A 22,397-nucleotide genomic window follows, 5' to 3' on the forward strand; every position below is an offset into this window, starting at 1 on the left:
TGTTCTTAGTGAAATGTTTGCTGAAAACAAAACCACGGATTTTAATTCCTCTTTGTTCATTTCTCTTTCTTGAACCGATGTAAATTCGCAGAAATCATCCGAAGCAGTGTGTGTGAGAGACAGAGAGGGAAAAAGAGAAACAGAGAGCAGAGCAGTGGCAAGCGCGGGAACGAGATGCGGCCATATGTCAGAACGGCTCCTGTTGCTCTTATTCCTGCCTATTCCTTACGGCTCTCAGTCTCGTAGTGCCTGCTTCTCGGCAACCCTCAGCAGTTTGTACAGGTTATTAGCACGCAAACGGTCGTTAATAAGTGATTAATAAGTGAACTCGAGTCTTTTTCTTTTCTTTTCTTTTTCGTTCGTTCGAAATTTTGCATCGAGTAGTTTTTGCGAACGACATAATCAGTTGAAAATCGAATCGTCATAATAAAAAGATGATTGTCGAGCCGACAAACGGGACCGCCGAGCCCGCCAAGTCGGGGGATGAAACTCCTGACAAAGAAATCAACGAGGAAGAACAAAGCGAGACTCTACCTCTCGACGAGAGTCACCCGAATAAACGCGTCAAAACTGAAAATCGAACTGTGACGCAGCCCGCGAAAACTGTGGAAGTCAGAAGCAAGAAATCGTTAATACCTCGTTGCGAGATCTGCCTTCAAAAACTTGATGATGATTTGGGATATTATGGTGGTCATCCGAATGATGCCCTTGAAGAATACGGTGTTTTAGTTGATTCGAGACTATGCTTATTTAATGGTGATGAGTCTGATATTACAGAAGGAGATGCAAGGGCTATCAATAGGATTACCGGGTACAGGTAAGTCACGTTTTTTATAAACAACTTTGTATTATTCACAAAATCTTGTTTACAACTTTACTTTTTTTTCTTGATTTTAGTGTGTATGACAAAAATGGTCATTTGGTTCCTTTTGATGAAGGCTTGATAGAAAAAAATGTATTTTTATACTTTTCTGGATATGTCAAACCAATTTATAATGATGATCCTTCTAACGATGATGGTATTCCTGCTAAAGATCTTGGTCCTATTGTAGAGTGGTATGTTTCTGGTTTTGATGGTGGTGAGCAACCACTAATTACTTTAACAACTGAAATCGGCGACTACATGCTCATGAAACCGTCTACAGAATATGCTCGTTACATGACCGCTGTTAGAGAGAAAAGTTTTATAAGTAAAACAATTATAGAGTTTCTTATGGATGAAAATGCACCCAACGAGTATGAAGATCTACTCAACAAGCTTGAGGTTAATTGATTTTCAATAAGCTTGATAAAAAACTATATAATGCATTCAAAGGTTTTTTTATCTTCTTTTTAGACTGTTTTGTTACCTACTGGATTACCAAAATTTACTGAAGATATACTATTACATCATTCTCAGTTCATATGCGATCAAATCATATCTTTTGATGAAGCAGCTACTGAAGAGGATACTTTATTAATTACCAAGCCCTGTATTAGGACTTTAATTAATTTGGCTGGAATATCATTCAAGAAAGGGACAACCGCAAGGAGCAGGAGAAGAACTCGAAAAGAGGAAGATGATTGGAGAAGAGCTCTTATACGCAAAGGACAAAATGCTAAAGCAATGGTTTTTAGCAAAGCAACTACTACTCCATTGGTTAATGATGTTTTTGACAGCTTTTTCCCTAACCAAATAGCCAAAACTAACGACGATAAATTAATGTTAAAAAGAAAAAGATGCGGAGTTTGTGAACCTTGCCAGCAACCAGATTGTGGTTCATGTGCTAATTGTAAAAATATGTTGAAATTTGGAGGGTCTGGAACCAGTAAGCAAGCTTGTGTAAGACGTAGATGTCCAAATATGGAAATTGAAGCTGCTGCTGATGATGATGCAGAAGGACAAGAAAATATTGACGAGAATGCAGAGCCCAGTTTGATTGCTCGTAAAAAGATGATCGGTGTAATAAAAAGTAGAGATGTTACAGTAGAATGGATAGGAGAACCTTTGGCATCAGATCAAAATAGAACTTTCTACTCTGAAGTGGCACTTGACTCAGAACACATAGCATTAAATGATTATGTTTTCATTGAATCTGTTGATTCTTCAGTGCCTGTCCAAATTGTAAAAGTTATTTATATGTGGGAAACGAAATTGAACCTTAAAATGTTCCATGGCACTTGGTTATGGAGAGGCAGTGAAACTGTTCTAGGAGAAACTTCAAGTAGTAGTGAAGTCTTTTTGGTGGATGATTGTCAAGATGTTCCTATCTCATACATAAAATCAAAAGCTACTGTTGTTCATAGAAGTACTCCAGAGAACTGGAGTGAATTAGGTATATATATTTTGTTAGAGGGTATGAAAAATTTATGTAGTAAGTTGTGAACCTTTTTTTTTTTTTTTTTTCAATTTTTTGGACACTATGAGATATCAAAGTATTTGTAAATAATTCGCTAATCCAAAATTATTAAAAATTGTATAATAATTTATTGTAATTTTTACAGGCAATGAAGCTGTTAATACCAGTATGGATGATTCAAAAGAAGATATTGCATCATTTTACTATCAGAAACGATATGATCCCTATACTGCTAGATTTGAAGACCCACTGCCAGATTTAGTTTGTCCTCCGGGTTTGAAATATCGTTTCTGTGCATCTTGTACTCGCAGTACCTACACACAACAGAGAAATAGGCCACATGTTATGGACAAGCTAGAAGAAATAAGCAGGAAAGAAGTTCTCTATGGTCTTGTGAGATTCAAAGATGAGGAGTACAGAGTTGGCAGTGCTGTATACTTACAACCAAAAACGTTTGCTTTTAAATACCCTGTTCCATATCAAAACCCTGTTAAACCTCCAAAACGTGAAGTAGACGAAGAGCGATATCCGGAATACTATCGTAAATTTCATGATCGAATCAAAGGATCAAATTATGATACCCCGGACCCTTTTGATATTGGTTATATTACACGTATATATGCTACAACAAATGTCAAACTACTGGCTGCTAGTACTTTACAAATTAGAGTGAAAAAGATGTATCGTCCTGAGAATACTCTAAGGGAATCTGCGAAGGTCCATTCTGATATTAACCTGCTTTATTGGAGTGAAGAAGGTACTTTTTATACTGCTTTTTTTCTCAAACTATGATATATAATATTGAATTTCTTTGCAGAAGTGGATGTTCCTTTCAATTGTGTCATGGGAAAGTGTTACTTGGCTTATGCTGAAAATTTGGAATCTGTAGAAGAGTGGACTGATGCAGGTCCCAATAGGTTTTACTTTTCTCAAATGTATAATGATAAAACAAGCGAATATGATGAACCGCCTCCGAAAGCTTGTAACATTGGTGCGCTTGGTAAGCAAACAAATAAAATAAAGTCAAAAAGTAAAAGAGCTGAAACTCAGCCATTGGAAGTTCCTCCCAAGTATCCAGAAATAAAAAATAAACTGCGCACATTAGATGTTTTTGCTGGTTGTGGAGGTAATTTTTTATTTATTATTTGACAAGTATTAATATCATCAATTTCAATTTCAAATTACGACGTGATATACAGGTTTGTCTGAAGGATTACATCAAGCTGGCATATCTGATACTAAATGGGCTATTGAAGTTGATGATGCAGCAGCACATGCTTTTAGATTTAATAATTCAGATTGTTCTGTTTTTACCGGAGATTGCAATGCAATTCTAAAGAAAGTCATGGATGTAAGCTAATTGTTTTTCCTTTTCGATTTTTCTTGTATAAAATTCTATTACTCACAATTAATAAGCATATACATTTTACTCACAGGGAGAAACTGTACTCGGAGGTCAACGTTTACCGCAGAAAGGAGAAGTAGAATTACTTTGTGGTGGTCCCCCTTGTCAAGGATTTAGCGGAATGAATAGATTTAATTCTAGAGCCTACTCATTGTTTAAAAATTCTCTCGTAGTATCGTACCTGTCTTATTGTGATTACTATAGACCCAGATTTTTTATCATGGAAAATGTCAGAAATTTTGTTAGTTTCAAAAAAAGCTTGGTACTTAAATTAACCTTGAGATGTTTGATCCGCATGGGTTACCAATGTACTTTTGGAGTACTTCAAGCTGGAAACTTTGGCGTTCCTCAAACGAGAAGAAGGTTGTTTATCGTTCTTACAACGTTCATCAATACCAAGATTAATTATACAAATTGTAACAAATTGGTTCATGATTTTTAGGATGTTCATAATTGCTGCTGCACCAGGTGAAGTGCTGCCAAAGTTCCCTAATGCTCTTCATGTGTTTAGCAAATCGGCATGCAATTTGAATGTTGTTGTAGATAATAAGAAGGTATTATTAAAAAACTTACACATTTTTTTAAACTATTTTTAACCAATATTAATTTTGAAAATTCTTAGTACTTCCCCATGTATGATTGGTTAGACGCAGCACCATACAGAGTTACCACCATTAAAGATGCTTTGTCGGATTTACCATTAATTAAAAGTGGAAAAGGTGAAGAGTTGATGCGTTACGGCAGTGAACCAGCCACGCATTTCCAGAGAAAAGTACGATATTTTTCATTAAAATTATTTCAGTTACTAGTAATATTTTAAACTTATTAATGTTTTTATTAGGTAAGACGCGGACTCGACGATGGCTCATTGTTTGATCATATGTGTAAAGATTTGGGTCCAATGTCTGAGGCTCGAATGGCTCACATTCCGACTGCTCGTGGTTCCGATTGGCGGGATTTACCAAACATTTCAATCCCGTTATCAGACGGAACTTACACAAATAAATTGTAAGGGTATTTTTGCTTGAAACAACAAAAAACGAACACGTTTTATTGTAAACTAAATAATATGATTTCTTTACAGAAAATATAATTACCACGATAAAAAAAGTGGTAAAAGTTCGACTGGAGCTTTCAGAGGTGTTTGTGCTTGTGCCACTGGCAAAACGTGCAACCCACGAGATAGGCAAGAAAATACATTGATCCCGTGGTGCCTTCCACATACCGGTAATCGTCACAATCACTGGGCTGGACTTTATGGTAGAGTAGAATGGGATGGTTTCTTTAGTACAACTATAACAAATCCTGAACCTATGGGCAAACAGGTAACTATCAAACGTTTATAAAAATAATTAAATATAAAAAAATGGTATGCTCGACGCTAATACTGTAAATTGTTTTTTTTGTTCAGGGTCGAGTATTACATCCAGAACAAACAAGAGTTGTAAGTGCGCGCGAATGCGCGAGATCTCAAGGTTTTCCGGATAGTTTTCGTTTTTATGGAAGTTTACAAGATAAGCACAGACAAATTGGTAATGCAGTACCTCCACCACTAGCTTGTGCAGTTGGGTTAGAGATTAAGAAGGCGGTTAGTCAAGTCGAAGCAAGAGTTAAGGAAGAGATGGTAAAGGAAGAGGTAGTAAAGGAAGAGGTATTAAAGGAAGAGGTAGAGCTTGTAAAAAAAGAGGAGCCATGAATTAACTTTAATTATGGATGCTAATGAATATGTACTTTTAAGTTTAATTTTATACAGTATTAGGTTGACATTAACATTTTTATGTGAGCAGGTTCGACTTTGTTCATTACTTTTTTATCAGCGGACCTGTTTTTAATTTTCATAAAATTTGTTTTTACTTTTTAAAAAAGAAATTTGTTATTTACGGTCCATTAATCATTAATAAAAAAACTTCAGCAAGCTTTAATCAAACATTAAATGCAAACAGGCTTCTTTAACAACATTTCTCACCCAAATAACTGAGCAAAGACAAGACTCTCACTGCTTGTGAACGGTTACAATTATTTTATGATATTAATAATGTTGTGTCATCAAGTGCCTTAGGTTTAAAAAAAATGTACATTGTATGAAAAAATATTTAAATACAAAATTCAGAAATCTAAAATTGTATATTCGTTTTATTTTTATTCAGAGCCTGTTTTATGTTCAAAAATTAAAAAAAAAAGATGACGTTATTTATCATCTTTTTACTGTTATCAACTGGAAACTCTCTATCATTTTTGTTGCTGCAACACAATTAAAAATCGATCTCATGAGTATCATCTCCCCCCCCAGTACGCGAAGCCGCGAACATTCTGTGTGTACTATCGGCAAATAATTTCTCGATTTATAGCTTATCAGTTTTATTGTTCAATTGTTAAATGATAATCCATGCTAGATATTGAAGTACTTGCAAATGCAGTTTTGTGATAAGAGATGCGATGTCGATGGTTACATTGAAGTCTGCAGCCACTGTCATTACGCACTGGCAGCAGGCAGTCAGTGCGCGATTCGTAACTGAGCGCGCATCAAACAATTTTCCGTCTGCTATCGTGTGTTTATAACGCAGACCGCTAACGTGGTCCAAAGTAAATTGTTTCTCTCGGCATTGTCAATTTTCGAAAATGTTACGACTCATAAATAAATCTAGCTTTCATCAGATCAATAAACGATGCTGTCAATGGAGCAAATTTTCCTCATCAAAGGTTAAATGCATGTTTTTTTTAATTTGGGATCTTTTTTGTTAACTCGCCCATTATTTTACAGAATCCAGAAAATGAAGGCACAAATATTGAATTACCGGTGGAAGACCCAGGTCACAAAATAAAAAGAGTAATGAAAAGAGATTTCGCGTTCATGAAAAAAAAAGTTATGTTTTGGAAAGATTTCAAGAATCCAGCAATTGATGAAAATACTGGCAGAGTGATTGATTGGGATGATCCAAATGCTCCAATCTTCCCAAATTACTGTGACATAGTTATTATTGGAGGCGGTGCTATGGGTAGTTCAATAGCTTATTGGATAAAGAAATTAGCTCTTAGATCTTTGAATGTTGTTGTCATTGAAAAAGATCCTACAGTACGTATCAATTAAAATATTTTGTAAAAATTAGTTATCTTGACATGATGATGAACGTTATATATTTCTAGTACAAACAATGTTCAACCGTGTTATCAGTTGGTGGTTTGCGGCAACAATTTTCACTCGAAGAAAACATAGAAATGTCTTTGTTTGGAGCAGAATTTTTAAGAAATATTAATGACTATTTAGGAGTCGAAGGTGAACCTCCAATTGATGTTCAATTTCAGCCGTATGGATACTTATCTTTAGCATCAACACCAGAATCAGCTGAAGTACTCATGAAAAACTCAGAGTTACAAAATGAGATTGGTGCAAAAAATACAATTCTAACTGCAGGTCAATTATCTAATAAATTCCCATGGCTCAATACAAAAGACATAGAGATGGGATGTCTTGGATTAGAAAAAGAAGGATGGTTTGATCCATGGACACTTCTTAATGCATTCAAACGAAAAGCGGTTTCTTTAGGCGTTGATTATGTCAAAGGCGAAGCTGTAGGCTTTAATTTTAAGAAAGATTCAGGTGTAATGGTTTCTGGTGTTGCTCCTGGTCAATTTGAATCACTTAATTACTTGGTTGTAAGTTTCAATATAGATTTATTCTCTTTTGGTTATAATAAATTCAATTTCATTTATTTAACCTTATTAGGTTCGGACAGATGATGGAAAACTGAGACCAATTCAATTTAGCAGGTGTATTATTGCAGCTGGAGCTGGTAGTGGAGATATAGCTAAAATGGCAAAAATCGGTCTTGGCAAAGACATGTTATCTATACCATTACCTGTAGAACCAAGGTAATTTATATTATTTCATGAATTATTTATGATAGAATTGATTCACCATTTTATTTTTATAAGTCCAGATTTAGAAGAATTAAATTGTAGTTTTCTTAGGAACTAATACTAACAATTCTTTCACTTTATTTTATTTCTCAAAGAGCACAATTTATTATTAACCATACAATTTTTCAGAAAAAGATTTGTTTATTGTTTCCATGCCCCAGAAGGGCCAGGACTTAACACACCCATGGTTATAGATCCCTCAGGTACATACTTTAGAAGAGAAGGCTTAGCAAACACATATATTTGTGGTCGCTCTCCTGATGCATGTGATGAACCAAGTTGCGATAATTTAGATGTGGATCCAACATATTTCGAAGAAAAAATTTGGCCTACTTTAGCTCACCGTGTGAAAGGTTTTGAAAATTTAAAGGTAATTATCAAAAAACTGATGTATTGAATGACTGAACTTGTAAAAAATATTTATTCTATTAATGATTTCTTCAGGTAAAATCTTCATGGGCTGGATTTTATGAATACAATAAATTTGATGAAAATGGAATAATTGGTTTTCATCCATACCATGATAACATTATCTTTGCCACTGGCTTCAGTGGTCATGGTATACAGAAAGCACCAGCTGTTGGAAGAGCTATCTCTGAGCTAATTCAGTACAATACTTACACGACGATAAATTTAAATAGATTAGGATTTGACAGATTTATAACAAATGAGAAAATGGAAGAAAATAACGTTTGGTGAAATACAAACAATTTTATTAATATTGTATAATAAAGTGTACATAAATGTAAAGATATTGTTGTTAGATTGTTATAAGTTGAATTGTGCAGCATTATTTGTCAAAATAAAATTTTGAAATATAAATTAAATTTTCAATTTCATTTATTTTTTCCTATTAATTTTTGATAATTCATTAATTTCAAATCTTCAACGTATTTATTTGAAACTTGAAGAAACACCCATCATCAAATAAAATCATTCAGAAACTCATAATAAATTATTAAGAAATTTTTCATTTTTATTTTTATTCTTTTAGAAATGATATTTTCAGCAAAAACCGCTAAATACATTTTATTCCTTTTTTTTCAATCAAATTTTACAATTTTTAAAGTACTTTATCATGTAAATTCGGTTTTTGAATTTTCGAGCGCCATTACCACCTGAAATGTTTCATTTCCGGTCTGCTCCGTTGCCACTTTTTTAAAAACGAAAATCCTTGAGGTTAAAACGTCTCTACATTGTATAGTGTATACACTGTATGTACGATCACTTCACAGTTCACGCGTGCAGTCTACACCCACGTGCAAGCTGCTAGGCAGGAGGAGTTTATTGTTTGTACACGTTTTTATTTAAATTGTTGATCTAAAATGTTGGTCCTCTTTGAAACGGCAGCTGGCTATGCCATTTTCAAGGTAAGTTTATAACAATCATTGAATACTTTTATAAAAATTACTTTTTATGTGGGGAATAACCTATAACCCAAAGCCGGCACGTGCCCTTATTTGATTTTTATCAATCTCTAAAATCCAAGAGGGTTGATTTACAAACGCTCTTTTTATTTTTTGTCAATGTTTCAAATTTTTATATATATTTTTTCACTTTATTCCAGGTACTCAATGAGGATGCATTAAAACAAATTGATAATTTATACCAATATTTTGGAACACCAGAAGGAGCTAGCAACATGTAAGTAGAAATCTCTAAATAATTGTTTATAAAAGAAGTATGTTATCAGAATTTTTATTTTTAAATTTAAATCTTTCAGTCTTAAGTTGAAACATTTTGCCAAATTTGAGGATACAACTGAAGCTCTCGCAGCTACTACTGCTGCTGTCGAAGGGAAATTATGCAAGAGTTTGAAGAAAGTTTTAAAGAAAGAATGTGCATCATTGCAAGAAGAACTAGCAGTTTCTGATTCAAAACTTGCAAATTCCATTAAAGAAAAAATCCAACTCAAATGTGTTAGTAATTCAGCAACTCAAGAATTAATGAGATGCATTCGCAGTCAGTTAGATGGACTATTGGGAAGTGTCCCAAAGAAAGAAATGACTGCCATGGCATTGGGTTTAGCTCACAGTTTATCCAGGTATAAGCTCAAATTCTCACCTGATAAGGTAGACACCATGATAGTCCAAGCTATTGGCCTTATGGATGATATCGATAAAGAATTGAACAATTACGTCATGAGAGTTCGAGAGTGGTATGGATGGCATTTTCCTGAACTTGGAAAGATTGTAACAGATAATTTGGCTTTCGTAAAAACAATCAAAACGATTGGAACACGAGAAAATGCTATCAATACAGATTTATCTGATATTCTTCCTGAAGACGTCGAGGAGAATGTGAAGCAGGCTGCTGAAATATCAATGGGAACTGAAATTTCAGAAGATGATATCAAAAATATATCTCGCTTATGCGATCAGATAATTCATATTACTGCTTACAGAGCACAACTTTATGACTATTTGAAAGCTCGTATGATGGCCATAGCACCAAACCTAACTGTTCTCATTGGAGAACTTGTTGGAGCTCGTCTCATATCTCATGCAGGCTCACTTATAAACCTTTCTAAACAACCTGCATCAACTTTGCAAATTCTTGGTGCGGAAAAGGCCCTCTTCCGAGCTCTAAAGACGAAAAAAGATACGCCTAAATATGGTCTTGTCTACCACTCAGCACTCATTGGTCAAGCCTCAACAAGAAATAAAGGTAAAATGGCGCGTATGTTATCTGCTAAGGCGTCTTTGTGCGCAAGAGTCGATGCTCTCTGCGACGATGCTACCTTCCCAGATTTAGGTGCAGAACACAAGGTTAAATTGGAATCAAGGCTGAGATTGCTTGAGGAAGGTAATCTGCGAAAAATAAGTGGAACTCCAAAAGCTAAAGCTGCATTCCAAAAGTTCCATGCTAAGAGTGAAATTGCAGAATATCCAGTTGCTGCGGATTCAACTATTAAGAGTGAGGTACCAGAAAGGAAACCTTTAATTGAAGAAATAAAAAAAGAAGAAATAGTAGCAGAAGAAGTTAATGGAGAAGAGACAAAAAAGAAAAAGAAGAAGAAGAAGAGGGCAATTGAAGAAGTTGAGGAGGTAGAAGTTAAAGTTGAGGAGCCAGAAGAAAATGGAGGTAAGAATCAAAAATGTTTCCAACAAGTTACAATGATATGTATTACTTTTAAAAGACTTGATATTAAAGTTAATGTAATTTATGTTTTTCAGAACCCAAAAAGAAAAAGAAGAAGAAGAAGAAGCACCAAGAAGAAGAAGAATAAAAAATCTTCCTAATGTTCTTAGACCAACACCTGAAAGAACAAGAGCAGAATTTGCCCCATTGAAAAATGGTTGAAATTTTTGTAAATTAGGAATAAGTGTAATTTTAATGAAAAAAAAATGTACATACTTAGAATTAGAAATATATTTAAATATTAATTTTTGAAATTTCAATCTTTTATTTTTTATCAAATCCTTTTCTTTAATTAATTGAAATGCCTTCTTGTGCTAAAATATTTCCATGAGAGTTATAATACATGTAACGATCGTTGAATATTTTAAATATTAAATTTACCTACAGATTTTTACTGCAACTCATTGAAAAGAAATAATCATAACATCTCACTCTTCCTAGGATAATCCCTCCTAATACGTTGAGTAATTTTCTCACAAAAATGTTACATTTGTGCTCTCAGCAAATAATTGTTTTATATTCACAGCTGAATTATATCTTAGTTATTTTTTTGACGGGCGAGAGCTAGAGCTAAGACGGTACGACATTGATTATGTTGACAATTGTTCAAAACCACTTGAACAATTTTGTACGCCTTTGTTTACGATCTCGACACGAAAAGTTAAGCGATCGCGACATACTTGGTCAGTAACAATCGCGGCCAGTCTCTGTCAACACAATCGATTTTGAAAAATGGCGACCCCGAAGTAGGTATTCTCGACGAATAAAAACAAATTCCAAATCGGAATTCGGTATACAAAGCTGCAGCAGATAAAACGGGTATAATTATGTTGATTGCAGGGACCTTTTCTTCGAGGAGTTGAAGAAGGTGCAGAGGCTCTCGAGCCAGAGGTGGCGACGGTTGCTCGACCAGGAGGCGTTCCAGCTGTCCCCCTACGACCGCGACAGCCTGGAGGTCTTCAGTCAGCTGGGGCTGTTCGCCTCGAGCACGATGTTCGCGCTGACCTGCCTCAATGCGTGGGGCCACCAGTGGTCGCGGCCCGAGCGGCTCTTTTTCGAGCTCTGCGCCACGGTGCTACCCTGGCTCGCCACCTGGACGATTCTGGTGGGCTGGACCAACTACGTGTCGGGCTTCTTCCTGCTGATGACGCTGCTGTTCTGGCGCGACACGATACGCGACCTGATCAAGTGGAAACGCGAGGTGGTGAGAATGAGCGAGGACGATTACGCCAGCGGTCGGCTGGCCTTGATGACGAATTTCCGCGGCATGGCGATCCTCGTGATGGTGCTCTACCTGAGCCTCGAGCAGTGCAGCTGCTTCCCGGAGCAGCTGAGATTCCACCCGCGGCACTACAGCCTGGGCAATCTGGGCCCCGGCCTGATCATGCTCCTCAACGGCATGTTCGAGATGCAGCGCGGCTACAAGAGAAACCGGCCGAGCAAGTGGTGGCGGACGACCTGGACGATTCTGCTGCTCGGACTGATCAACGGCTACTACGTGATCTACGTGAAGCAGCGCTACAACGAGCAGGGCCGCCACTGGAACTTCTGGATCTCGGTCTGGCTCGCTCGGCTGATCACGGCCCTCCTGGCGCGGCCGTGGCTGCGCGGACGCAACTCCGCCTTCGTCGCGGGCTTACTGCTGCTCTGCCTGCAGTACTGGAACACGCGGCACAACATGGAGGCGCTGCTGCTGAGGCCCCTGCTGAGGCAACTGCCCAGTCGGTTCTACGCCGAGCTCAACAGGGAGGGCTGGGTCGGTTTGGTGGGCCACTTGGCCCTCTACATGTGCGGCATCGGCACCGGCCGCTTGATCCGACACTACGACCTGCCGCACGAGACCGAGGCGGCGATCGAGCTCAAGGCCAACGGCGTCGCGACGTTCGCCTGGTGGGCCGGCTCGGCGGCCTTCAGCATGTGGGTGCCGCGAGCCGAGGCCAAGTCCGAGCTGATGGTCGTGCTCGCGGGCACGGGCTACTGCATCTGGCTGGGAAGCGTCACCCTCGCCTCGCTGGCTCTGCTGGCCGCGATCGAGGCCGCCTTGCGCTACAGGACCAGGACGGGCGGCGAGCCATTCCGCACCCTCATGATCTATCGCTGGATCAATCGTTATCCCCTGTGCTTCCTCTGCTGCGGACTGCTCGCCAACGAGTTCGTACGAGAGTACGCGCAGGACGCGAAAAAGTTTCTCGTCAATCCCTACTTCAGCCTCGTCACCGTTTTTTACGGCGTCCTCGCGGTCATTCTCGTGGGCATAATCATCTACTCCGTCGTGGATTTATTGTTTAGTTTTATGTCGCCGCCCGAGCCGAAAGTGAAAAATGCCCGCTATTACGACAAACGGAGCGTACAGTGATACGTATTACGTACTTAGCCGCCGATTTCGCATTTTCGCCCGATTCTAAAATTGGGACATTTTAAATCTTGACGATCTATCCTGGCGAACGCGAGCTTGGACGTGGCTCTTCGAAGCTGCGTTCGAACGTAAACTTGAGAAATATTATACATATAGGTTGAATCACGACTCGCGCCGTCCACAATCATCGATCGTTACATTTACACTGCAAAAATTTCCATAGGTTCCGACGCGTATTAACTGTACATATAGATAATATTTTTTATGTAAGATAATTTGTACATATGAAACTTGACTAAAACTTACGATTGTGTACACTGTGAAAATAACATGACTTTTATATACTAGACTCGCTATTGTTCTTTATTTTGTTTCGTACGTTGACCTCGTCCAATCGGTTTCCCCCGATCGGGTGTGGTATCGATCACGTAAAAGACAAAGACATCTAACGACCAGTCACATAATCCGCGCTCGCCTTATGTGATTGATAAAAAATCGAAATTGCACGAATTGTATCAAAACGTGGAAGCGCCGAGTAGTCAACTTCCAGCAAGCAAGATGTATGAATCCAAGTTTCGTCCGCTCTGCCTGTTACTTTTAACACTGAATTTGCCCCGATTTCTTTGTAAGTTTTGATCTCCTCTCGACGTAAGCTGGGACTAAAAAAATACTCTATTATATATGCGTTGAACAGGCCTCGAGGGCGAGCACATCATCGGCGGCGAAGAAGCCCACCCTGGCCAATTCAATTATCACGTGGCCATCGAGTACTCGGATCTGTGCTACCAGCCCTACATCTGCGGCGGGGCGATAATCGACGATCGGCACGTGATCACGGCCGCCCACTGCTTCGTGGAGGACGATCGCTCGGGCTTCCGGCCCCAGAGGACCAGGATCGTCGCGGGGGTCAGCGACCTCGAGGACAGGCGCGGGGCAGTGCTGCGCGGGGTCGCCAAGGTCTACGTACCCGAGCGCTACTTCCGGGCCGAGGCAGCCTCCGCCGCCGACATAGCCGTGCTCCAGCTGGAGGCGCCGATCGGCCTCGGAAACGCCAGCGGAATCGGCGCCATTCGGCCGCCCGCGAACCGGAAGAGCTATGCCGGCCACCTGGCCGTCCTCACGGGCTTCGGCACCACCTCCGTAGCTATACACGAGAACGCCCGGGGCGAGAGACACGAGGTGACGGGCCAGTACTCGCCGAGGCTGCGATACGCCCCGGCCGACGTGCTGACCAACGAGGACTGCTCGAGGATCAAGAAGCAGCTCGTGCCGCGGAGCCTCGTCTGCGCCAAGATGCGCCGGCGCCGAGCTCCGGACAGCCGGCAGCCGACCGGGGCCTGCTCGGGCGACAGCGGAAGTCCCCTCGTGCTCGGCCGTAGCACCTTGATCGGCATTCTGGTGCGGAGCCCGTTCGGATGCAGCGAGCTCGAGGCGCCCGCCGTTTACACCAGAGTCTCCGAGTTCAAGACGTTCATTCGGCTCGCCACGAAAGATGTGACCAGTGCCAGAATCAGAACTCATCGCTACGTTTGAACTCGTCGTTTTTAGGACTCGATCGTTTAGTTCCGATTTTGCGCAAGTCCACGTTTATGGAAATAGCCGCTCTAGTCGAATAATTTTCATTTTTTTTTTTTTTTCATTTTTTCACTATCTATACGAAAAACGTTCAGAAGAACAAGTTTACATGTAAGGCGTTTATTAGCTGATAATTGTGTAAACGGTGAATCATCGTTATACGTAAACCAATTATTATAAGATAAATTGATCATCTGTAGGAAAGGTGTAACTTTTGTAAGTTTTGTACATAACTCAAAGTAAAAAATAAATTTAATATTGGAAAATAATATCATGTTTCAATGGAATACATTTATTTATTTCAGTTATGTCTACTTTTTACGATGAATTTAGATATTGCTAACTGAAAATTATCGCGATAAAGATAAAATATAAGTTCCGGTTAAACCCATTCACGCTAAGACATTTTTTTAGTTTCTCTACATACAAATTAAAGATAATTCGCTCAGCAGGTGCACAAACGTATCATTGTCTGCGAATTTTAGAAAACATAGTAGTTACTGTGAATCATTTTTAAGTCTTTAACGAGTAATAATGAACAAAAAACTATTCCAAGGAAATAAAAATGTGATTAAACCCATATGGACTTGTCATTAACATAAAATTTCATTTTTAACAAATCACATGTTTAACAAATTTATTATTTATTTTTGCGAGTACACATTTTTTCTGAAATGGAGTAGTTCGCAAAAAAGATTAATTTAAAAAATAACTATCTTATCTACACACCAGGTTAAAGGGAGGAAGGGTAACGTATAAGTAGAAAAGTCAAATCAATTGTAATTAAAAATCTTGTAGTTAAAAAAATATATTTCAACATCCCTGATCTTAGAAACTTGAAATTACTCCTATTGTGTTACAAAATTAGTTTTTCGGATCAATCGGAATCAAAACGGATGGAACCCAGTTTGATTCGGGATCAAATCCGGGATTCTCCGCGTTTTTCGGATCAATCGGAATCAAAACGGATGGAACCCAGTTTGATTCGGGATCAAATCCAACAGGATTCTCTACGTGAACACCAAGGGTGCTATTCAAAATCACGATTTCCCCAGCTATATAATTTCCTTTTTCGTTTTCTTCCCTCATTTTATCAAGAATTTCTTGGTCCATGTACGGGCCGCTGCTTTCTTCTTTTTCGATGTTTCCCCAAAGTTTATCAAGAGATTCGTTGTCGTTCGTGTGCTTGTTTTTTTCTTTTTCGATGTTTTGCCAAAGTTTTTCGAGAAATTTGTTGTCAATAAATTTCTCGTTCTTTTCTCTTTTCTCGTCTTTCGAAACTTTACGAATTAATCGGTTTTCATATAATATGTAGTACTGACCATTCTGATCAACATAATAGACATTATTGTCGGCGTTGTTGTTGCCATTGTTGTTATCACATTCATAGTAGTCGTTATTATTATTTCCATTATCATCATAATAATTGTTGTTGCTATCCCAATTATTATTATTGTTATTATCACTATCGTCGCTGTCGGACCAATCCATATTATCATCACCACTATTTCCATTGCCGCCGCTGTAATCATCCCCATTTTCAAAATTACTGTAGTCTGGTTTGCGATTCCCATTGTTATTGTTGTTATTGTTGTTGTTGTTGTTGTTGCTGTTGTTGTCATCATCGTTGTTGTTGTTGTTGTTATCATTGTTGTAATTAGGAAAATCGATAGGTCGAGGATTCTGGCCATAGTAGCTGTGGCTACTCCTGCCTTGCAGCTCCTCGGCAATGAACTCGTTGATGTATTCGGAGACTTTGGTGAAGAAATCGACACCGGTGCCGCAGGGGATACCCGTCATGGACACGATTCCGATAAGCTGTGACTTTGACATATCCGTCAATGGACCGCCGCTGTCGCCCTGCGAATCAATGGATAATTAGCAATATATTAGATCGATATCGAGGACGCGATGCAAGTTTCGATTTATATACTCACTCCGCAGGCGCTCTCCTGTGGGGTGTAGGTGCAGAATCCCCTGACGTTGTAGTTGTCGTAATGGTTGCGGCAGTTATCTCTGGCCATCGTTTCGGTGTAGAGGACGTTGACCTCGTTGACGGCCGGTCCACCGGGATACGTAGCTCCGTAACCGGTCACGATGACTCGGCTTCCAGCGGCGAAGTTGGCACCGGCCGGAGGCAGAGCGATCGGTTGTATGACGCTGCTGAAGGTCACGTCGGTCTTCAACTGTGTGCGCAAATCGAATTAGAACGGCTCGACCGATTTCTTTTTTTCTTTTTTTTTTTTTTGCTCGATTTCTATACTCACGTGGACCATGCCGATGTCGTCGTGCGCGATGTAGTCGAAGAAGTAGTTGCGATGCCAGGCGACTCGCGACACGTAGTGCCTGATGCCCTGGCCCACCTGTACCGAGCCGAGCTCGACGAGGAAGTTGTCCGGCGAGTTTTGATAGACGCAGTGGGCCGCGGTCAGCACGTGTCGCACGGTGATGAGGCTGCCGCCGCAGAACGACCCGAAGCCCCAGCCCTGGCGGCTGAGCAGCATCGCGTAGTACGGGAACTCGCCGTAGTTGGCCATGCCCCGGCCGTTGATGATGCGATTCGGGTCCTGGATGGCCCGAGCCTCGCCGCCGCCGCTGCCTGACACACGTTTGACACAACACAAAGCATTATACCCCGATTCGCTCGAACAAATTGTTTGCGAAAGCTGACTTACCCCATAGCAGGAAAAATATAGCCAACAGGTGGGCGTAAGCCTTCATTGTTTTTTTACTTGTTGATTCGAAAATTCACGAACTCCGAATACCGTTGGAGCCCACGAGAGTAACGGTTCTTATAGCCCCCGGAACAAAAGCCAATAATAACGATCAATTTTGCCCCATGAAAACGTACTCGTTATCGATTTCATTACGCGATATTTATCAATGCTGGGGAGCTTCATTCTACACCTGTATTGATAAGACAATGTCCAAGAATTTCCAAAACAAAGATTTTTCAAACCCACGCCAATTTTACTTTGTTACATTTAGATCACACTAATTGGAATTAAATGGAAATAATCTCGTTAATTTTACTGGCTTCATTCCGAATTTAAAGTACATTAGTATTACGATGTTGTATTAGGTCATTGACCGCAACATTATCAGGTAGTGCGTCGATATTTTCAAACAATAAAATATTCGATAAATTAACTTGAATTTGCTCAAATAACACTTTTATTCTAAGTAACGTAAATTTATTATTAACGTAAAAACAATTGAATAATTTTAACAAGTCGAGTTACTTAAATTAGAACTAACTTCATTTGTTCACTTGATGCTTGAGTGAAAAAAAGTATATGTTATCAAATACATGTATAAACTATTTGTTCCGCTGTTTATAAATGATATACTTTTCATTTGAATGACACAAAAGTTACTTATACATTATACATTGTAACATCTTAATCATTAAGACTGTCTTATCAGTTATTGCTTTGACACTTGATTTTTTATTTCACTACACTATTTTTACTTGAATTGTTGAGGAGGAGGTCCGAACAAACCACCGCCTTGTTTACTTGCTGTTCTGGATGGCGCAAAGCCCAACATTTTTTGTATATTCTAAAAAGAAATGTATATTTCATTAAGAAAAGGATTTAATTATCAACTAAATAATTTTAAAAAATTAGTAACCTGTCTAATGCTCATTGTGCAAAGGATGTATAAAAAGATGAAGGAGCATTCTGTATAATCATCACCAGGCAGATTTCTGTGGGACAAACCCTGGATCCAAGAAATAGGAGTAAATGGCAGTCTGGCTACTATACGTCCATCAAAAATGCTGTTAAACATGCTCAAGAGAGCTGTAAAAGCAAAACCAATGGCAAACATAGATTTCATTTTGACAAGCGATAAGTCTCTGTTATTATTCTTCAGTCTTTCTTCCTCTCGTTCAATTTTCTTCTTTTGCTGTTTATCCAAAGAATCTCCATGAGCTTCTTTCCTCTTTTCAACTGTAAATTAAATATGAGATTATAATAATACTAACATATGAATAGAGCAACTAACTCAAAAATGCAACTCACGCTTTTTGCTCTGCTTCTCGACTTCAGCCTTGAGCTTTTGATACTTTTCTGTTCTATACACCGTTAACCAAGTCATGCCTTAAATAAGAGAAACGATTAAAGAGTTATTTTGCAAAATACTTGAGCGAAAGGTGTAAAGTCTCATCTTACCTTCACCCAAAAGGGCCGTGCACACACTGATAAACAAAATCAAAACTGTATCCGCCCACATGACTAGATTACTGTTCGTAACAAATATTCCGTAAAAATTTATCAATTTACCAAGTTTTTCAGTCAAGTTTCTTTGAACTAATGAAGTACACGTAGTAATTTGTGTATCATGTATGGGACTTATGTCACGCGAACCCGACTGGATGCGTGCGTAAACACATAATACGTGTACAGCGTAGCTTAGACAGAGACAGGTAGAAATTTAACTTATCAGTGTAGTTATGGGTCCTTGTAGACGGCCCTGATTGGTTAGTTTTTAGAATCACGTGATAATGTTTCACTCGAAAATCATTTGCATTTGCATATTGCGAGTGGAAAATTCCGTCACATTTGAGAGCATTTTGTTTTAATTTAAAGAAGATCAAATATGTATCATTGAGCGTCTTTCATACATCAATCGAATGATCATGCCAGTGAATTTTTTTACTCATAATTTCCGTACGGTATTTGTGACGTCTCGTGTGGTAAGCAGCGCTTGCGTTCACGCACGCGGTCAAAAATGAGCTGCCGAGGTGCTGACGAAGAAGCTCCCAGAAGGTTAAGAAGGGGAAGAGAAGACGACACAAAAAGTAGCAGACGAACACGTTTTACGGAGTGATGATATGATGGTCACGTTGTGCTGAGCCGAGCTGTCTGCGTTTCATTCAGTCATCAAATATCTATTATTGTGTGCATTAGTGCTTGTACGGTGTTATAGCCACCGAAGTTGCGAGTCGATAGTGATTAGTTTTTGTGTATATAGAGAGAACAAATTGACAAATCACAACGATGGGTAATTCAGACGCTGCAGTGAAAAAATTACCAATGCAAAACGGCAACACGACCAATCTCACACTCCTGGTAAATGAAAATTCGACGGAAAATGGCACCGAGGAGTACGGCTCAAATCTTAAAATCCTGCCTACAAACGACGTGATTCGGGAGCTCCAAACTATTCTGCGTGACAGGTACACCACGTGACTTTTTTTGCTTTGGGAAAATGCGTTTGACAAGTAGTTCTCGAATTTAGATCTTCGACAAAAATCATTGCATACGTATTTTTACTTACAGAACCACATCACGCAGTGACTTCAAGTTCTACGCCGATAGATTAGTAAGTCTCCCAATAGATTGTTATGACTGAAATTTTTCTGTATTCACGAGGTTTTTTAATTGCAATGTTACATAAACTTTCAGATAAGACTTGTAATTGAAGAGAGCTTGAATCAGCTGCCATTTACAAAATGTGTTATCACAACCCCAACTGGTTGCCAATATGATGGTTTAAAGTACCAAAAAGGCAATTGCGGAGTGTCCATTGTCAGAAGTGGGGAAGCTATGGAGCAAGGACTCAGAGACTGTTGCAGAAGTATACGAATTGGCAAAATTCTTGTAGAAAGTGATGTGGACACACATGAAGCTAGAGTTGTTTACGCCAAATTTCCAGATGACATTGCTAAAAGGAAAGTCCTTCTCATGTATCCAATAATGAGTGAGTAATTTGATATTCTTTCATTTATGCTTAGTCTGAACCTTCTCACTAACCATTATTTTTACATAGGTACTGGCAACACTGTGATAAAAGCAATTGCTGTGCTTAAAGAGCATAATGTTCTTGAAGAAAATATTATTCTCTCAAATTTGTTTTGTACACCATTTGCAGCAAAAACTTTAGTTACTGCATTTCCAAAGGTATGACTATTCATATATTCATATATTTTAAGTTTTGAAGAAACTAATTTTTATTAATTATTGTTTTTTAGATGAAAATTTTAACGTCAGAAATTCACGCTGTTGCTCCAAATCATTTTGGACAGAAATATTTTGGTACGGATTAAACAGATTTGAGTTTTACTTAGCACCAACTACTGGAATAAAGCTAAGAGCATTGACATCAATGATGCTATTTTATAAGTTGTAGAAAATAAACTATCATAGGAGGTTTATTTAGTTTGAAAAACTTGAATCTTAAAGATTACATATAAAGCCGAAAACCATACATTTAATATGTGTGATAATTTTAGAGCATATATTATGCATTAATTATAATTTGAAGGACTCATTGAAATTAATTTTCGTAAATATTTTTTAAAGAAAAGAAGAGAATTTAAGCTTATACAAAAAACTAGATCTGAAAACTCTAGCTAAGATTTTTGTAATTTTAGTATAATGACGTAATTATAAGTTTTAAGAAACTGATGCATTGAATTAATCATGAAATAGAAAGTATTTTTATATAATTTTATATAACCACAATAAAAGTAAGATTGAACTTTTTATGAAAATTCGAAAGGTTTTAAGAAACCACCTCCAAAAGTAATTTATTTTCTATAAGCAGATTAGATGCTGCTATAAAAAATCATTGTAGCATTAATTAATTGAATGTAAGAAGTTGTTAATTACTCCATTATTTGTTTTTACACCTAACATAAAATCAACAAGTTTTATCATTTATCAGTAAAAACAGTACACAATCATTTCAGTTATATAATTAAAATTTAAAAAATATGTAGAATTACACAAAATTCATTTTTTGTTGAGACCACACAATTTTTTTCGTAAAAAAAACTAACATATTAGACTGTCAATGTAGAATGGTATCTACAAAATAAGTCGTTTGGTGTTTGTAGTTTATTTTGATGTAAAAATACTGTAATGAGTTTTTTTCACTAACTAAAATTGATGTGCATTTTTGTGAAAAAGTAATTTTATTTTTGTTATGCAATAATAATCGAATATTACAAACGATTGTATCAATTCGTTTTTGTACAAATTAAGTCTTGAAAACTTCTTACAGTTGTTCAGCAGAGTGTAACAGCATAATTAAATATGATTCACATTATTAAATTTACAATGCTTGATTTTTATTTTCATATTCATATCTTAATAAAGTGACTTTGAGTTATTTTTAAATCATGTTGAAAAGTTTTTTAATAATGAGTCTTAAAATTAAATATTTAAAAATAATTAATTGTTGAAAAAGGTTGACAAACTTCACAATCAGAAAAAAACGAAAAGATATTCATTGCTTGAAAATTATTTGTGGATTTATTTATTAAAAAAATGTTATAAAATAACTAATTTTAAGACATTGTTAAAATTTAGATAACATAATAAAATCAAAAAGTTGTATTAGACCAAAGACTGTTCAATGATTTTTATCGTATAACTGAGGATCATTTTGTGCATTTTGTAAAGGTATTTTTTTGGTTCCAGTTTATTTTACATTTATATTTGCTCAACAAAACGTTTTAAAATTAATAATATCACATTAAGATGTTATTTAGTTTAAAAACAGTATTGATCATATTGTTGCTTTCAGGCTGTAGAGAACGTGGTGTTTCCAAGAAATATAACTGATTGGCTTTCACAGAAAAAAAATTTGGAAGATCAAAATATGCGTTAATTTAGTGCCTTAAATATCTTTGAGCATTCTTACTGCTTACATA

General features: G+C 37.7%; 8 protein-coding genes across 8 annotated transcripts; 6 read left to right on the forward strand and 2 right to left on the reverse strand.

The window, feature by feature from the left end:
- The first annotated feature begins 208 nt into the window (after positions 1–208).
- LOC106656733 (DNA (cytosine-5)-methyltransferase 1-like) lies at positions 209–5,553 on the forward strand. The gene is made up of 12 exons (XM_014377859.2): positions 209–817; positions 898–1,264; positions 1,337–2,315; positions 2,485–3,096; positions 3,157–3,465; positions 3,539–3,690; positions 3,776–4,107; positions 4,187–4,298; positions 4,367–4,516; positions 4,586–4,752; positions 4,829–5,069; positions 5,156–5,553. The coding sequence occupies exons 1-12, from the start codon at positions 435–437 to the stop codon at positions 5,438–5,440; spliced, it is 4,089 nt and encodes a 1,362-aa protein (XP_014233345.1). The 5' UTR covers positions 209–434; the 3' UTR covers positions 5,441–5,553.
- Positions 5,554–6,203: 650 nt separating this feature from the next.
- Positions 6,204–8,465, forward strand: LOC106656692 (FAD-dependent oxidoreductase domain-containing protein 1). The gene is made up of 6 exons (XM_014377782.2): positions 6,204–6,444; positions 6,506–6,817; positions 6,889–7,398; positions 7,469–7,614; positions 7,792–8,032; positions 8,107–8,465. Exons 1-6 carry the CDS (start codon positions 6,364–6,366, stop codon positions 8,359–8,361), a joined length of 1,545 nt encoding a protein of 514 aa, XP_014233268.1. The 5' UTR covers positions 6,204–6,363; the 3' UTR covers positions 8,362–8,465.
- A 354-nt stretch (positions 8,466–8,819) lies between these two features.
- LOC106656691 (nucleolar protein 58) lies at positions 8,820–10,953 on the forward strand. Its single transcript, XM_014377781.2, has 4 exons — positions 8,820–9,032; positions 9,230–9,306; positions 9,386–10,746; positions 10,839–10,953. The coding sequence occupies exons 1-4, from the start codon at positions 8,988–8,990 to the stop codon at positions 10,889–10,891; spliced, it is 1,536 nt and encodes a 511-aa protein (XP_014233267.1). The 5' UTR covers positions 8,820–8,987; the 3' UTR covers positions 10,892–10,953.
- A 499-nt stretch (positions 10,954–11,452) lies between these two features.
- Positions 11,453–13,508, forward strand: LOC106656693 (GPI-anchored wall transfer protein 1-like). The gene is made up of 2 exons (XM_014377783.2): positions 11,453–11,549; positions 11,644–13,508. Exons 1-2 carry the CDS (start codon positions 11,536–11,538, stop codon positions 13,157–13,159), a joined length of 1,530 nt encoding a protein of 509 aa, XP_014233269.1. The 5' UTR covers positions 11,453–11,535; the 3' UTR covers positions 13,160–13,508.
- An 89-nt stretch (positions 13,509–13,597) lies between these two features.
- Positions 13,598–14,944, forward strand: LOC106656618 (fibrinolytic enzyme, isozyme C-like). Its single transcript, XM_014377681.2, has 2 exons — positions 13,598–13,784; positions 13,854–14,944. The coding sequence occupies exons 1-2, from the start codon at positions 13,718–13,720 to the stop codon at positions 14,690–14,692; spliced, it is 906 nt and encodes a 301-aa protein (XP_014233167.1). The 5' UTR covers positions 13,598–13,717; the 3' UTR covers positions 14,693–14,944.
- A 1,622-nt stretch (positions 14,945–16,566) lies between these two features.
- LOC106656619 (serine protease SP24D-like) lies at positions 16,567–17,455 on the reverse strand. The gene is made up of 3 exons (XM_014377683.2): positions 17,410–17,455; positions 17,002–17,333; positions 16,567–16,920 (listed from the first exon to the last, which is right to left on the reverse strand). Exons 1-3 carry the CDS (start codon positions 17,453–17,455, stop codon positions 16,660–16,662), a joined length of 639 nt encoding a protein of 212 aa, XP_014233169.1. The 3' UTR covers positions 16,567–16,659.
- Positions 17,456–17,880: 425 nt separating this feature from the next.
- Positions 17,881–19,121, reverse strand: LOC106656695 (calcium load-activated calcium channel). The gene is made up of 4 exons (XM_014377785.1): positions 18,910–19,121; positions 18,760–18,837; positions 18,368–18,687; positions 17,881–18,295 (listed from the first exon to the last, which is right to left on the reverse strand). The coding sequence occupies exons 1-4, from the start codon at positions 18,968–18,970 to the stop codon at positions 18,203–18,205; spliced, it is 552 nt and encodes a 183-aa protein (XP_014233271.1). The 5' UTR covers positions 18,971–19,121; the 3' UTR covers positions 17,881–18,202.
- Positions 19,122–19,411: 290 nt separating this feature from the next.
- Positions 19,412–22,355, forward strand: LOC106656694 (uracil phosphoribosyltransferase homolog). The gene is made up of 6 exons (XM_014377784.2): positions 19,412–19,916; positions 20,020–20,062; positions 20,146–20,440; positions 20,510–20,640; positions 20,712–20,775; positions 22,271–22,355. Exons 1-6 carry the CDS (start codon positions 19,738–19,740, stop codon positions 22,306–22,308), a joined length of 750 nt encoding a protein of 249 aa, XP_014233270.1. The 5' UTR covers positions 19,412–19,737; the 3' UTR covers positions 22,309–22,355.
- Positions 22,356–22,397: the final 42 nt, after the last annotated feature.

Source organism: Trichogramma pretiosum, unplaced genomic scaffold, assembly GCF_000599845.2.
Source record: "Trichogramma pretiosum strain Unisexual culture from Peru unplaced genomic scaffold, Tpre_2.0 scaffold41, whole genome shotgun sequence".
Classification (NCBI taxonomy): Eukaryota; Metazoa; Arthropoda; class Insecta; order Hymenoptera; family Trichogrammatidae; genus Trichogramma; species Trichogramma pretiosum.